The sequence below is a fragment of the Corapipo altera genome, unplaced genomic scaffold, assembly GCF_003945725.1.
Source record: "Corapipo altera isolate COAL_440 unplaced genomic scaffold, ASM394572v1 22b, whole genome shotgun sequence".
NCBI lineage: Eukaryota > Metazoa > Chordata > Aves > Passeriformes > Pipridae > Corapipo > Corapipo altera.
The window spans coordinates 7,182,454-7,195,120 of NW_020884876.1; the positions used below are offsets into that span (position 1 = coordinate 7,182,454).

General features: G+C 40.6%; 1 protein-coding gene across 1 annotated transcript in view; it reads right to left on the reverse strand.

Annotated features, from left to right (window-relative positions):
• Window positions 1-3,293: 3,293 nt before the first annotated feature.
• The window catches only part of LOC113943815 (cytochrome P450 4V2), a 14,989-nt gene continuing 5,615 nt past the window's right edge, over window positions 3,294-12,667 (reverse strand). The window contains exons 5-12 of the mRNA XM_027636081.1: window positions 12,513-12,667; window positions 12,018-12,087; window positions 10,768-10,894; window positions 7,710-7,901; window positions 5,900-6,002; window positions 5,416-5,550; window positions 5,068-5,247; window positions 3,294-4,144 (exon numbers count right to left, since the gene is read on the reverse strand). Coding sequence (XP_027491882.1) covers window positions 3,969-4,144; window positions 5,068-5,247; window positions 5,416-5,550; window positions 5,900-6,002; window positions 7,710-7,901; window positions 10,768-10,894; window positions 12,018-12,087; window positions 12,513-12,667 — 1,138 coding nt within the window. The 3' untranslated portion in view covers window positions 3,294-3,968. The remainder of the gene's footprint in view (window positions 4,145-5,067; window positions 5,248-5,415; window positions 5,551-5,899; window positions 6,003-7,709; window positions 7,902-10,767; window positions 10,895-12,017; window positions 12,088-12,512) is intronic.

Below are 12,667 nucleotides of genomic sequence, written 5' to 3' on the forward strand. Positions count from 1 at the left end.
ACGCAACTCTTTTCTCATCCAAAAAAGTGATGATAATCTTTCACACCCCTGGAAAAATTCTCACCTTTACTTCAAATTACGAAGTTTTCATCACCATGAAAGTAATCACAAAACGTATCACTTATCAGAATATTTATAAAAAAACCAAGCTGAACTTACAACGTTTTGTGTTGCTCAACCTGTATTAGTGTTCAGTTAAAATAATTATTTTGCCTTTGTGTGTGTTTGTGTGCATGTCTGCATGCATTTCACTTGGTGGCACAAAAGGATTAGAACTTTTCTCCAAGGACTTAATTTCTTCACTTTTTATTTCTCATCTGGGCTTTCCAGGTCAGATATTGGGCAGTTATTCCAGTTCATTACTACCTTATTAAAACACAAGCAAACAAACAAAAACCCCAAAAAACTCCAACTCCACAATTTTGGAAAAATAAGGTATACAGTTCAAATAAACAGAAAAACAGAGCAGACTGATGATAAATTGAGTGTTTTAGCTGCTGGAAGAGGAGGAGATAATATGTTAGATCACACATGGCAAAATTATCTGTTTGCAGCAGTGTACTAAAATCTACATATGAAGTTTTGTCTTTTACAGCATGAGGATTAAATTCAGGAAGGCAGGTGGATGTCTAGAAAGCACCATTAGTCCACCTCTTGCATGAGTCCAAAGATACAGCTTTCAGACGCCAAAAAGCAGTTTGTGTCAAGCTGGCTGGAAATTTCTAGTTCCTCTGAGGCATCTGCAGGAGCCCTCAAGCAGAACCTCCCAAGAGGTTTATTCTCGGTGTTCTCCATAACAGCTGTAAACCATTAACCAGAAACACTCATATGCTCAGTTCCTGCTATCCCAGTAGAAAGTTCAGTACCTTCAGTATTTTTTTCCTCGATATTTATTTCCTTAGCAGCCTCAGACTGTTTTAAAACCAAATTTCACAACCAAAGATGAGAGGTCACCACCATTTCAGAGCAGCTTCGAACATAAAGATTACAGGATTAAATCAGTGCTTATCTTGGCAAAGATACTATGTGCATCACTAAATAGGGATTTTCCACTTTGGCAACATGGGTCAGTATTTGAGCTCATGCACTTTTAATAATGAGTTTCTCATTACAGTTTTATCTAGTTTTTGTCTCAATTATTTTCTTGTTCACATCAGAGATCATAAAGAAATTTTAATTTACTTGAGACCTCATTATATGAGAAGAGTATGACACAAAAACAAAGCGCAAGAAAAAATATTGGCCAGAATGGCTAGAAGTAAAAAAATTATCTTATGGAAAGAATTGCTATAATTTGGTCTATCTTACAAACTGTTTCTACAAAATAGATCCCACAGAAGAAAAGGAAGTCTTGAAAGTCTTCAGCTTTAAGGACATAGTTTAGGAAAACATGAGGTACCTCTCCAGGTTTCAACTACATACCAAAAGTCCTGAGAAAACATATCTTGGATGCAAATCTTGTATACCTTGAAAGCTCACACCGCTGAGTACCTGAAAGTATGAAATAATTCCTTAAGAAAACACTTGTCATTTGTATTCTGTGTATTAACATATGAAGGTAGTCTCAAAAGTTATCTCATTATAAAGAAAACAATGTTTACATTCAGCCCTGGAAACTTAAGTTCTTGTTATTATACAGAAATGAAACCTATTTGAAAAAGAAGGCTGAAGAATGCAGCCATATTACCATTGCTACATGACTTTTTTTTTTCTTAAGGGTAAAATAAAGGTAGCAATTGCAAACTCTTTGTCAAGGTCTGTAATTTCATTTATGTAAACTCAGCAATTAAATACTTTATAAGATCCTCAGGAAATGGTAAAACCTAGGTTCATCAGAATATAAAAATTTTGGCAGGTTCAAGGAAACCTCTAATTTACTTGGAAAACATAGAAATTATTTTCTCTTTATTATGACGTTGTACAAAGTATGGAAGTATCCCAGGTGCTAAACCACAAAGTGTTGTTAAAAGGGCACAGGGAAACAGACAAAAGATCAACAAAACCAGTAAAGACCGATTACTCCTTTGTTACTTTGTAACATATTACTCATTAGACTGTACCAAGCCATATTGGCTGTATCAGCTCTGACCTCCAGCTTCTCATCCAGCTCCCCTCTGCAGGGTGTCCAAAGCCCCAGAACAACCTAAAGGCAACAGCACACCAAAAACCCTCACTGCCAACCATAGGGTAAGAGCAACAGCTGCATCAGCACCGAAAGACAGAAGTGTGGTTATCGGCGGGTTCCCTTCTTTGTATGGCACCAGGCACCATGCTGGAGCAACATACACCAGTCAAAAGAAGTCCCAAAGCATAGGGCACAAGTAGAGGGCAGATCAGCTAGAAGACCTGAGCTTGCTCTAGCCATCAGCTTTTTCAGAGCTTGCAAAAAGCTGTGTGGCCTGTAACAGATTTTGACCTGTCCTGAAGGTACCAACAGTCAGAAACTTTTCACAGCCACTTTATTCCATCACTGTGATTCGTCTTTAACTTCAATTAGCAAAAAACTGTGTATATTGCCTTCATGGCCTGTGAGAGAGTGGAGAAAATGATTACTGCCTCAAAACAACTAAAAGGGGGGGGGGGGGGGGGGGCAAGGGGGAGCAGGGTAAATTCAGCCAAGAAGGGATGGTGCACTGCTCCACACCCCTCACCCCTCAAGATCTAGTCCAGCCCAGAATGGCTATTAGCCACTGGCACACTGAATGGTCCACCTAGAAGAGAGACCAGAGCCAATAAAAGCAATTGCACAGGAATATACAGGGTTGCGGCCCATTTGCATTTTATAGGAGTTGAGATCGTGTTGGAATTCAAGCAGTGATTATTAGTCTTTCTTTCTCCCCTTTCTTTCTCTTTCTTCTTCAAATTTCCTTGTCTTGAAATCTGGGTAACTTGGAAATTGGATGGGCTAGAGTTTGCTAATTCAATGCTCTGTGAAATGCTTTATTTTGATTGAATGTTGCTTTAAGGAAACTTGCCAAGTACCCTTATTCTCTGAAGTTTGCCAGTAAAAGTTTGTTGTTTAACCCCCTGAAAACACTACAGTGTTCTCCCTTATGCCTGTCTCAGGGAATTGAAGTACCTAAGCCCCCTTTAAGAAACTTGCCAAGCAAGCTCAGGGTTTTACAAGACCCTAGAAGGTAAGAGCACACTGGCTCATTGTTTGAGCTTTGAGCAACACAGTAAAATCTGGTTGACTGATCACCCCAGAGGAACTGATGCTAAGAAATAATTATGCATCGCTACTTTACCTGTACACATGCATGCAATTTCTACAGATGCAATTTCATTCCATATTGAGGCATAGTAGAAGTTTATTTGCAAATACAGTCGTTGTGTCATTGCGACATCCAGTGAGTAATTTGCACACTATCTGCTTTCTGGTATGGTTATACAGATTAATGCTTATGGTATACTTTGCTAAAAAATAATTCAGAGCACTCACTATTTAAGAACTACTGTAAATGTTTACAGAGGAGGAGAGAAATCATCAGAGATTTTTGCTTCATCTTCACAGATACAGTCATTATCAAAAAGGAAAAATATTGCCTGAGAGGAAGAATTATCAGAACCTGATACTGTATATTTCAGAAACCTGAAAACTGTACAAATATTTGAGACTATCAGTTACCTGGCAAATACTATGGCATTTAACCAGATCAGTTAATCACAGGCATTGCTGTTGTTACTACCATAACTTAAGGTTTTGTGGCACTGTTGCAATAGAATAGTTCCATCTGAGCAGATAAGGCATTAAAAGTTAATATTTAAAGACTTGCAGTTCAAAGATTAACATGAAGTTCACAAGTACTAGAAAAGTAGAGCAATTTAGGACTATTACAACATCTTTAATGAAACAGTAACAACCAGTTTTAACAAACTGCTGGACTGACATAAAAATATCTGATTTTAAAACATATTTCAGCCTAAATAGCTTGAAAACTTTTGGAAGTAAACCCTTGAAATGGGTTTCATTCTGATCCAGCATTTGGTCTCCTCTTCAGCTTAATCCAGATGCCATTATTTGGACGAAGAATCAATTCTCCAGCTATATGAAGCTCTTCTGGCTTTTGACATGACTCCACCCAAAAGCGCCGCAGGATGAGGGCTAGAAGAGTTTTCTCCTCCATTTGTGCAAAGCGCTGACCTACAAGTTACAGGGCAGGAAGAAAAGTTATTGTAAGGTTGCATCAATGGCTGTTGCACTTGCATGTTCACAGTGATACTCCCAGGAACAGGAGAGAGCAAGGACTGTGCATCTGCCTTGAGAACAGAACTAGCCTTAGGCCAAAATCGAGTTTACATGGATACTAACAATACTAGCACTTTTCTCTGCATGAAAACTCTGGCCTTCCTGGGACAATCCACATTGTGTCTTCCTTCCCATAGTACACAGAATTCAAACAGCAAAGTGGAAACAGTCAACACTCTTTATGGAACTTCACAAAACACAGCCTTGTCATATCTCTTGGATGGACTAGGCAGGGAGAACGAACGGCAGACCAGAGCAGAATCATGGAATCATAGAATCATAGAATAGATTGGGTTGGAAAAGACCTCCAAGATCATCAAGATCATCAAGAAGGAAAAAATACATCAGTAGCAGACTGCATGTCTGGGACACTCAGCTCAGATCATGAGAGAGACAGAGGAGATGTTTCCAGAGCAAAACAGGTGCAGGGCATTTGTCTTCTCTCACTCTGTCTTGCTAACACTGAGAATCAGAAATTTGGAAGGAATCCTGTCCTAACACAAGAGCCAAATAATATGCTGCCAGGCTGCACAGGCAGTGAGGAGGAAACATCAACGTGATAGACACTGGTCTCTAGGAAGAAACAAATGTGGCAGCTCAAGAAGAAACTTGTGTAGAAACAAATGTGGCAGCTCAAGCACTAGGCTTGCAGGGCCCACAGAGTCCAGAATTCAGGGGCTGGGTGCGGTGGGGGCAGGAAGGACAGTACACAATTAGCAGGCACATCAAGACTTAAATTTCTGATACACTCGTTGCTGTCTCAGTTACCACACCAAAAGCCAAACTGTCACATTACAAAGGCTTCTTCAGATACCTACCAATGCAGTTCCTGGGACCAGCTGAGAAGGGCACGTAAGCATATGGGTGCCTTCCCTTAGAATTTTCAGAGAAGAATCTTTCAGGCCTGAACTCCTCTGGATCCGGGAAGATCTCCGGGTCTCTGTGCAGGGCATAAGTTAAAACAAGAACAGTTGCGCCTTTTGGTATCTGATATCCACCTAAAGAGAAAAGGGAAAGGAAGAAAAAGGGTCAAAACAACAGCAAATAAGTGACTTTTTATACACAACAGCACAGTAAAAAATAAAACAATGTTGCCATTTACTTGGGAAACATCTCCAATGAGGACATGCTAACAGGACAGAAAGTGGCAAACACAGCTTACTTACTAATACAGCAGTCCTCTCTCAAGGTACGGGCAAACATGGGAACTGAAGGGAAGAGCCGAAGGGCTTCTTTCACAACACACTCAAGGTATCGAAGTTGTTTCAAGTCATCTGTTGTAACAGGATGCTCAGTGTTGTCTGCCCAAAAACAAACAGGGGAATGAGCAAGATCAAAACTCCCCATTTCTGGCTAAACAAACTCACCCTAGATCCCTCCAGGAATTCCTATCATGCACCAAGACTACATACAAGAACCTGTTACATATATATTGAACATGCATATCTTGCCCCCAAGACGTAAGGTTGGTTGAACACCCCTACAGATCTTCCCACACACGTCCCAATCACTTCTAGCTGCTGAAAGTTCCAAAAGGGCCAGAAGGTATGCTCCTAACTCCCCTTCTACATCTCAGCCTCTAACACATCTCCACTCACAAATGCATCAACTACCACCAAAGCCCCAGTGAAGGGGGGAATGGAAACTTACCAAACACCTCGTCCAATTCTTTGTGAACCTTCTTCTGAACTTCAGGATTACGTCCAAGCAAGTACAGGACCCAGTTCATAGCAGCTGCTGTTGTATCATGGCCCTAGAGGTTCAGATTTACCAAGACGTTCACTTCAACTCTATTCCTGTGCACCAGTGGGCTTTGCAAATACTTAGGTACGCAGGTAATATGGAAAGTGACACTTATTAGTCCCATGACTATGAGAAAAACAAGAACCAAGAGTGAAACACTCTATTCAACACACTAATTATCAAGGTATAAGATGACCCACGATTCTGTCAGATGCTGAAAATTGACTAAAAGGGAAAAGTATTGAAATAACACAAGCAAAATCTCTCCTGATTCTCAGAAGCTGTGTGAAGTATCAGTCTCTACACAATGAAACAGATGTATTTTCATATTTTTGGTTACTGTCCAGTCAACAACATAACATCTGGGGGGCCACTGACTACTACAGGAGAGATAAAATGGACACAACCTGTAACCTTTACAAAACTATCTAAAAATGGTCTAATAAGACACATTACAGTAGCCAAAGGAGAAAATACTTCTTGGCTTCCTATGAAAAGGGGATCAACTACTAGTTATCAGCACTTAGGAAGGCAATGAGAAGTAAGGAAAGGGGAGAGGAAAGGGGAACCAAAGAAGTAAAAAAAAAAAAAAAAGAGAGAGAGAGAAAAGGGGAGAACAGAAAAGGGAAAAGTTGACCAAAAAAGGATTTTGGTACTGGAAAAGTGCACCTGCAGTGAAGTTCAGGAGTATTAGTACAGAAATGATGTAGTACAGAAATAGTAATAATGGGAGGAGAGCTTATCTAGGTTACAATAGCAGTAACATGATTCTATGACATAAGCTCTTCTGAGACAGAATTCAGGTCCACCTAATGGAAGTGTGTGGGAAACTTGTGAAAATCTTGTTTAGATTCTTCATTAGACAGAGAACCAGACATGAAGAAGGGCCATGAAAATGATCAGAGGGTTTAGAGAGAATGGTTTTAAACTAAAAGAGAAGAGATTTAAATTAGATGTCAAGAAGAAATTCTTTACTCACAGAGTAGCGAGGAATATGTTGTCCAGAGAAGTTGTGAATGTCCTGTCTCTCAAGAAGTCCAAGGCTAAGTGGGATGGGGCCCTGGGCAACCTAATCTAACGGGTGACATCCTTGACCATGGCAGGAGGGTTGGAACCAGATGATCTTTAAGGTCCCTTCCAACCCAACACATTCTGTGTAAGATTCTATAAGAAGACAACACACTAATACACAGCTGACAACAGAACCAGGAACAGCCAACATGGCAATGGACAAAATGTGAGGAGAGATGACAAAATGCAAGTGAAAACACTGAAACCATTCAGAGCTCTGTTCAGTGTTAATGAGGTTTGCAACATAAGCCAAGAGCTCACAGTCCGCGTCAGTCATTATGCTTGTATTACTCACCTGCTTTCATGAGTAGAGTCTGCTCATATAGGCAGGGCCTACCACACATGTATTGCCCAACATTTTGCCAGGGTACATCAATGTTTCTATCCTACCTTTGTAGGGTAGAAAGATTGATATTTCCTCTTAGGCTTCCAGGGCTAAAACAACTCAATACTAAAAGCAAGCTCCTGAATTAAGACAAGAGTCACCACCCTCAAATTCTGAATCTCAGGTTCTGGGAAAAAAACCATCCAAAATAAACAACTAGAACCAATATCAACAACAAAACAAAACAAAAAACAAAACCAGAAAAATCAAACCAAAACAAAACAAAAAAACCACAAACAAACCAGTGGCTTCCTTGGTTACCTCAAACATGAAAGTATCCACTTCCTCACGAATGTCCCTGTAGCTCAGTTTGTTCCCTTCATCATCTGTTGCACTCAGCAGCATGTCCAGGAATGCTTTTCTCTTTTTGGAGACACTTTCTTCACAGTTGCCATCATTATCATGGTTTTTTTGCTTAGTGTTTTCAAGTTCTGCAGCTTTTTCTGCAATGACCTGAGATTAGAACCATTATATCAGATATGATGCATTCAGCACAGGCCCATAGTCTACATCATACAGTTTTGTCCCAACTTATCAAAACAACAACATCCATCTATAGCAGTCCACATGATGTAGTTAGCATAGCTATCAGCATTAGGTCATGAACTTTGACTGACCTTTTGTGTTAGTAGGTGAAATACAACCAACACCTCTTGTCCCATGCAATAGAATGAACCTTTGTGTGATCAAGAAATAGACAGCCAAACTACATAAACAACTTGTTGATCATCAAGAAGTGTAAACATATCCAGAGTATCTGGAACCAGCCAACCATGAATGTCAACAATGGCAACAGCAAATCAAAAAAAATCATCACAATGTCAACAGACTAACCACTAATAAGATCTTCTCTATCCTATCCTGTAAACTAAGGAAAATATCTCACCTCCAACCCTGAGGAACCCAGGAGACTGAAGAGAAGACAAGACATAGCACAACCCTGCATCAACGCTACACATAGCATCGCTGAACCACTAGATTAAAGCTTCCCAAATTTTCTTCAGTATGAGAGCAATGGTTGAACTTCCCTTTTCTAGGTCAAGGTAAAGCCCCAGTAACAGACAGATTTCTTGCTGTTACCACTGTTGTTGCAGTAACGAAACAGAACCCTTCAATAAACTGCCATTGCTTTTAAAAACAGAATAATTAAAAAGAAAGGCTGTAGAGCATGCAATTCTGTTCAGAGGAAGCATTGAATGGTAGAAAAAAATACTGTTTCATGCACACACGTTGCTTGCCTCACTGAACATGCCTGTATGTCACATATTGAACCATCTTTCACAGAATCACAGAATATGCTGAGTTGGAAGGGACCCACAAGGATCATTGAGTCCAACTCCTGGTTCTGCACAGGCCCATCCCCAAGAATCACACCATGTGACTGAGAGTATTGTCCAAACGCTTCTTGAACTCTGTCAGGCCTGGTGCTCTGACCACTTCCCTGGGGAGCTCGTTCCAGTATCCAACCACAGTCTGGGTGAAGAACCTTTTTCTAATATCCAACCTAAACCTCCCCTGACACAACTTCAGACCATTCCCTTGGGTCTTGTCCTGTCCTGTTCACCATAAAGAAGAGAACAATACCTACCCCTCCTCTTCCCCTCATGAGGAAGTTGTAGACAGAGGTCTCCCCTCAGTCTCCTCTTCTCCAGGCTGAACAGACCAAGTGACCTTAGATGCTCCTCATACAACTTCCCCTCAAGGCCCTTCACCATCTTTGTTGCCCTCCTTTGGACACTCTCTAGTAGCTTAAATATCTTTCCTATATTGTGGTGCTCAAAACTGCACACAATATTCAAGGTGAGGCCGCATCAGTGCAGAGCAGAGTGGGACAATCCCCTCCCTCGACCGGCTGGCGATGCTTTGCCTGATGCCCCCCAGGACATGGTTGGCCCTCCTGGCTGCCAGGGTACTGCTGACTCATATTCAACTTGCCATCAACCAGGACCCCCAGGTCCCTTTCCATGGCACAGTTTTCCAGCATCTCATTCCCCAGTCTGTATGAATATCCAGGCTTGCCCCATCCCAGGTGCAGAATCCAGTACTTTCCTTTGTTGAACTTCATATAGTTGGTGATTGCCCAGTCCTCTAATTTTTCAAGGTGACAGGTCACCAGTCTGATGTTCGCCCATTAGCTATTACCCTCTGTGCTCAATCTGTGAGCCAATTGCTCACCCACCACAAGATGTGTTTATCCAGATGGACATTTTGTCCAGAAGGGTCCTGTGAGAGACAGTACTGAAAGCTTTACTGAAATCCAGAAAGATTACATCAACTGGCTTCCCTTGATCAACTAGATGGATTACCTTGTCATAAAAGGAAATCAGGGTTGATAAGCAGGACCTTCCTCTCATGTGGAAGGTTGTGCTGGCTCAGTTTTTTCTGTCAGCACCTACACTAGGTGACATTATTATTTACTGTTTCTTTGTCATCTTCTAAGATTTGGCTTTTTATATTCAGCTGCAGCATAGGAAGAGAGCAAGTGTTATCTTACATCCTCTTAAGAGCCTCTCCCATGTCTCACTGCTGCAATTCCCAATAAAAGGAAGCAAAACATGACGTACTTAAAAAAACAATGTGGCTCATTATATGTAATCGAAGTTCAGAGAGTATTTTCTTTGTCATAGACATTGATGCCATGACATCATACATGCATAGGGAAAGCAGCCTGAAAACATCCTCAAAGTAGATATGGAAGGCAAACATTAGCAAGAGTAGCGTGGGAATTATTTGATGAGTGAAAGGGCTGTTATTTTCAGTCTAATGTAGTGAGAGAACACTGCATTTTATGCCAAGTCAATGACGCATGCTTAATGGTTTCTGTGTCAAAAGTGTCTTTCTGCTGATGTGGAAACCTGTATCTGTTTGCTTATCTGAGCAGTTCTGCTTTGAATAGGGAAAAATGAATACAGCCTTCAATTTCTGAGGGCTGGACCAAATGGCATCACCATGCAGAGCCCTACGCTTACTGCTCCAAACTTGGCAGTGAGCTCTTGCAAGTGGCTTCAGATGCTTCTCCTTCTGGGGCAGAACAAGAGTTCAATGAATTCCTGCTGTAAGTCCTGACACTCCCTTGGATTTGTATACTTCCTATTGTTTACATTTGACAGAACTCCAGAAAGGGAAGTAAACTATTGTCTTCTTTTTGGGGAATTCCTCAGCATCCCAACTGAGAGAGAGCTCTTCTCTTAGTACATGCACATCAAGGAGGCTGAACCTCATCCCATTTGGAAGCCCTCTACTGAGTGCAAGACTTGGCTCCAATAACTAAAATTATCATTATAAATAACAAACAAACAAACAAACAAAAGAATTATACTCTATCTGTAAAATTGTGAAGGATTTTGAGGTTCCTCTTGTGCTCTCTTCCTTCCTTGAATAGCATGTATAAAAGATCAGGCCAAAGCCAAGGGCTCTTCTGTCTCTGTTGGATTAGATCGCTCATCCTAGGGGTAAAACAATTACATCATGTAACATTTATTGACAAAAAAATAAACTACAACACACTTTCAAAAACCAAAAAAAGTGTTCTATGTACCCTAATGAAGTAGAATTTAACAGATTGTGTGATTTTAAACTCATTCATCTGAAAGGAAGGCTGTTCACATTTGTTTCCTGATCTTACACCACCTCAAAATTTCTGTTACCTGTCCCAGCATTGTTCTCTGAGAAGGAGAGCATATTCTCATTTAGTTGGAATCCTCTTGAAACAGACCTATTAAGTCATCCAGTTCAGTCCCATGTGACTTCAGTAAGGCACTGGCCATGTCGAAAAGATTACTCACGACAGGCTTCCAAAATATCTGCCCTGAGAACTCAGTCATCTGACATCATTGCATTCCTACTTGATTGTCCAGATCCCATATACATCATATATGGGAGTATATAAAAGTATAATAGTATTTAAATACTATTAAAAGTATTTAAAACAAAGAACATGAGACTTCAAGTATCCTTATGCTCAAACACAAATGGAGTATAATTCCAGATACCATATATGCCAGATAACATGTAAAAGTATTTAAAACAAAGAATATGAGACTTCAAGTATGCTCAAACAAACTGGAGTACATTTGGAAGGGCTGACTGTCATTGCTATGCAGCTCTTGTACATGCTTTGGCTGCAGAAACTTCAAGAAGTAGTTACTACATTTAGGCCAACTTCATGTACACTTGTGGTACAATTTGGGAAAGGCCAAGGAATCGATGAGGAAAGGCCAAGGAATCAAACTCTAGAAGTCCACCCCTTCTTTTGTAACGTACCTGTAATCAACAAGCACCATCAAAAGCTTGGAGTGAGATCATAGAATCATAGAATCATTTAGGTTAAAAGAAACCTTTTAGATCATTGAGTTCAACTAGCTAACCCTAGTGTTAACTGACTGCTGAATCGTGACCCTAAGTGTCATATCTACAAGTCTTTCAAATACCTCCAGGGTATTTAGTGACTCAGAGTTGGTCTGTTCCAGTGCTTTACATCCCTCCATCTCTGCCCCCCTGGCCTTCCCTCCTGACACCAGTAGCATCAACTCCAGCTCTACACAGTAGCTAAGGAAAATGTCCGTTTACCTGTAGATAGCAGAAACATAGTCAGAATTCTTATTCTTCTGAGCACCTACATTTTTGCCCATTGCTGTTTCTAGAAGGAGAAAAATATCAACATTTCACATGTGCAAAGTGAAATGCAAAGTCTGTGTACACAGTAAGTTACTACTGCTCCCAGCTGACTGTCACCACACCATCCCTTTGACAGGTGAATACAAACATCCCTTTCCTGGTGATGAGCTTGCTTTGTGTTTCCATGCCCAGAAATCTTGCTCTTCAACACAACCTCACTTCAGATGCTATCTCTGTCGTGCCAATCCCACAGATTCACCTGCTCAGGTAATAAACCTGCACATAATAAACCCTAGGAGAAAGGATGGCCTTGGGAGGATAGAAATGCATTCACACAATATGCAGGGACGTTCCTCTTCAATCACCTCCTCACACAAACTGGTACAGCTGTACTCATGAGTATCCATATCATTTACAGTCCCACCACAATAATTGAAGAGGACTTACCACAGATGATATCAAGGGCACACAGAGTGATGTCCAGAAAGACATCAAATGGTTCCTTGTCAACATGCTTTTCAAGTTTCTTAACCAAAATACTTCCTTGTTCATTCATAACCTCTAGAAAATCATTCAATATTGCAAAGTGGAAAGTGGGAGTT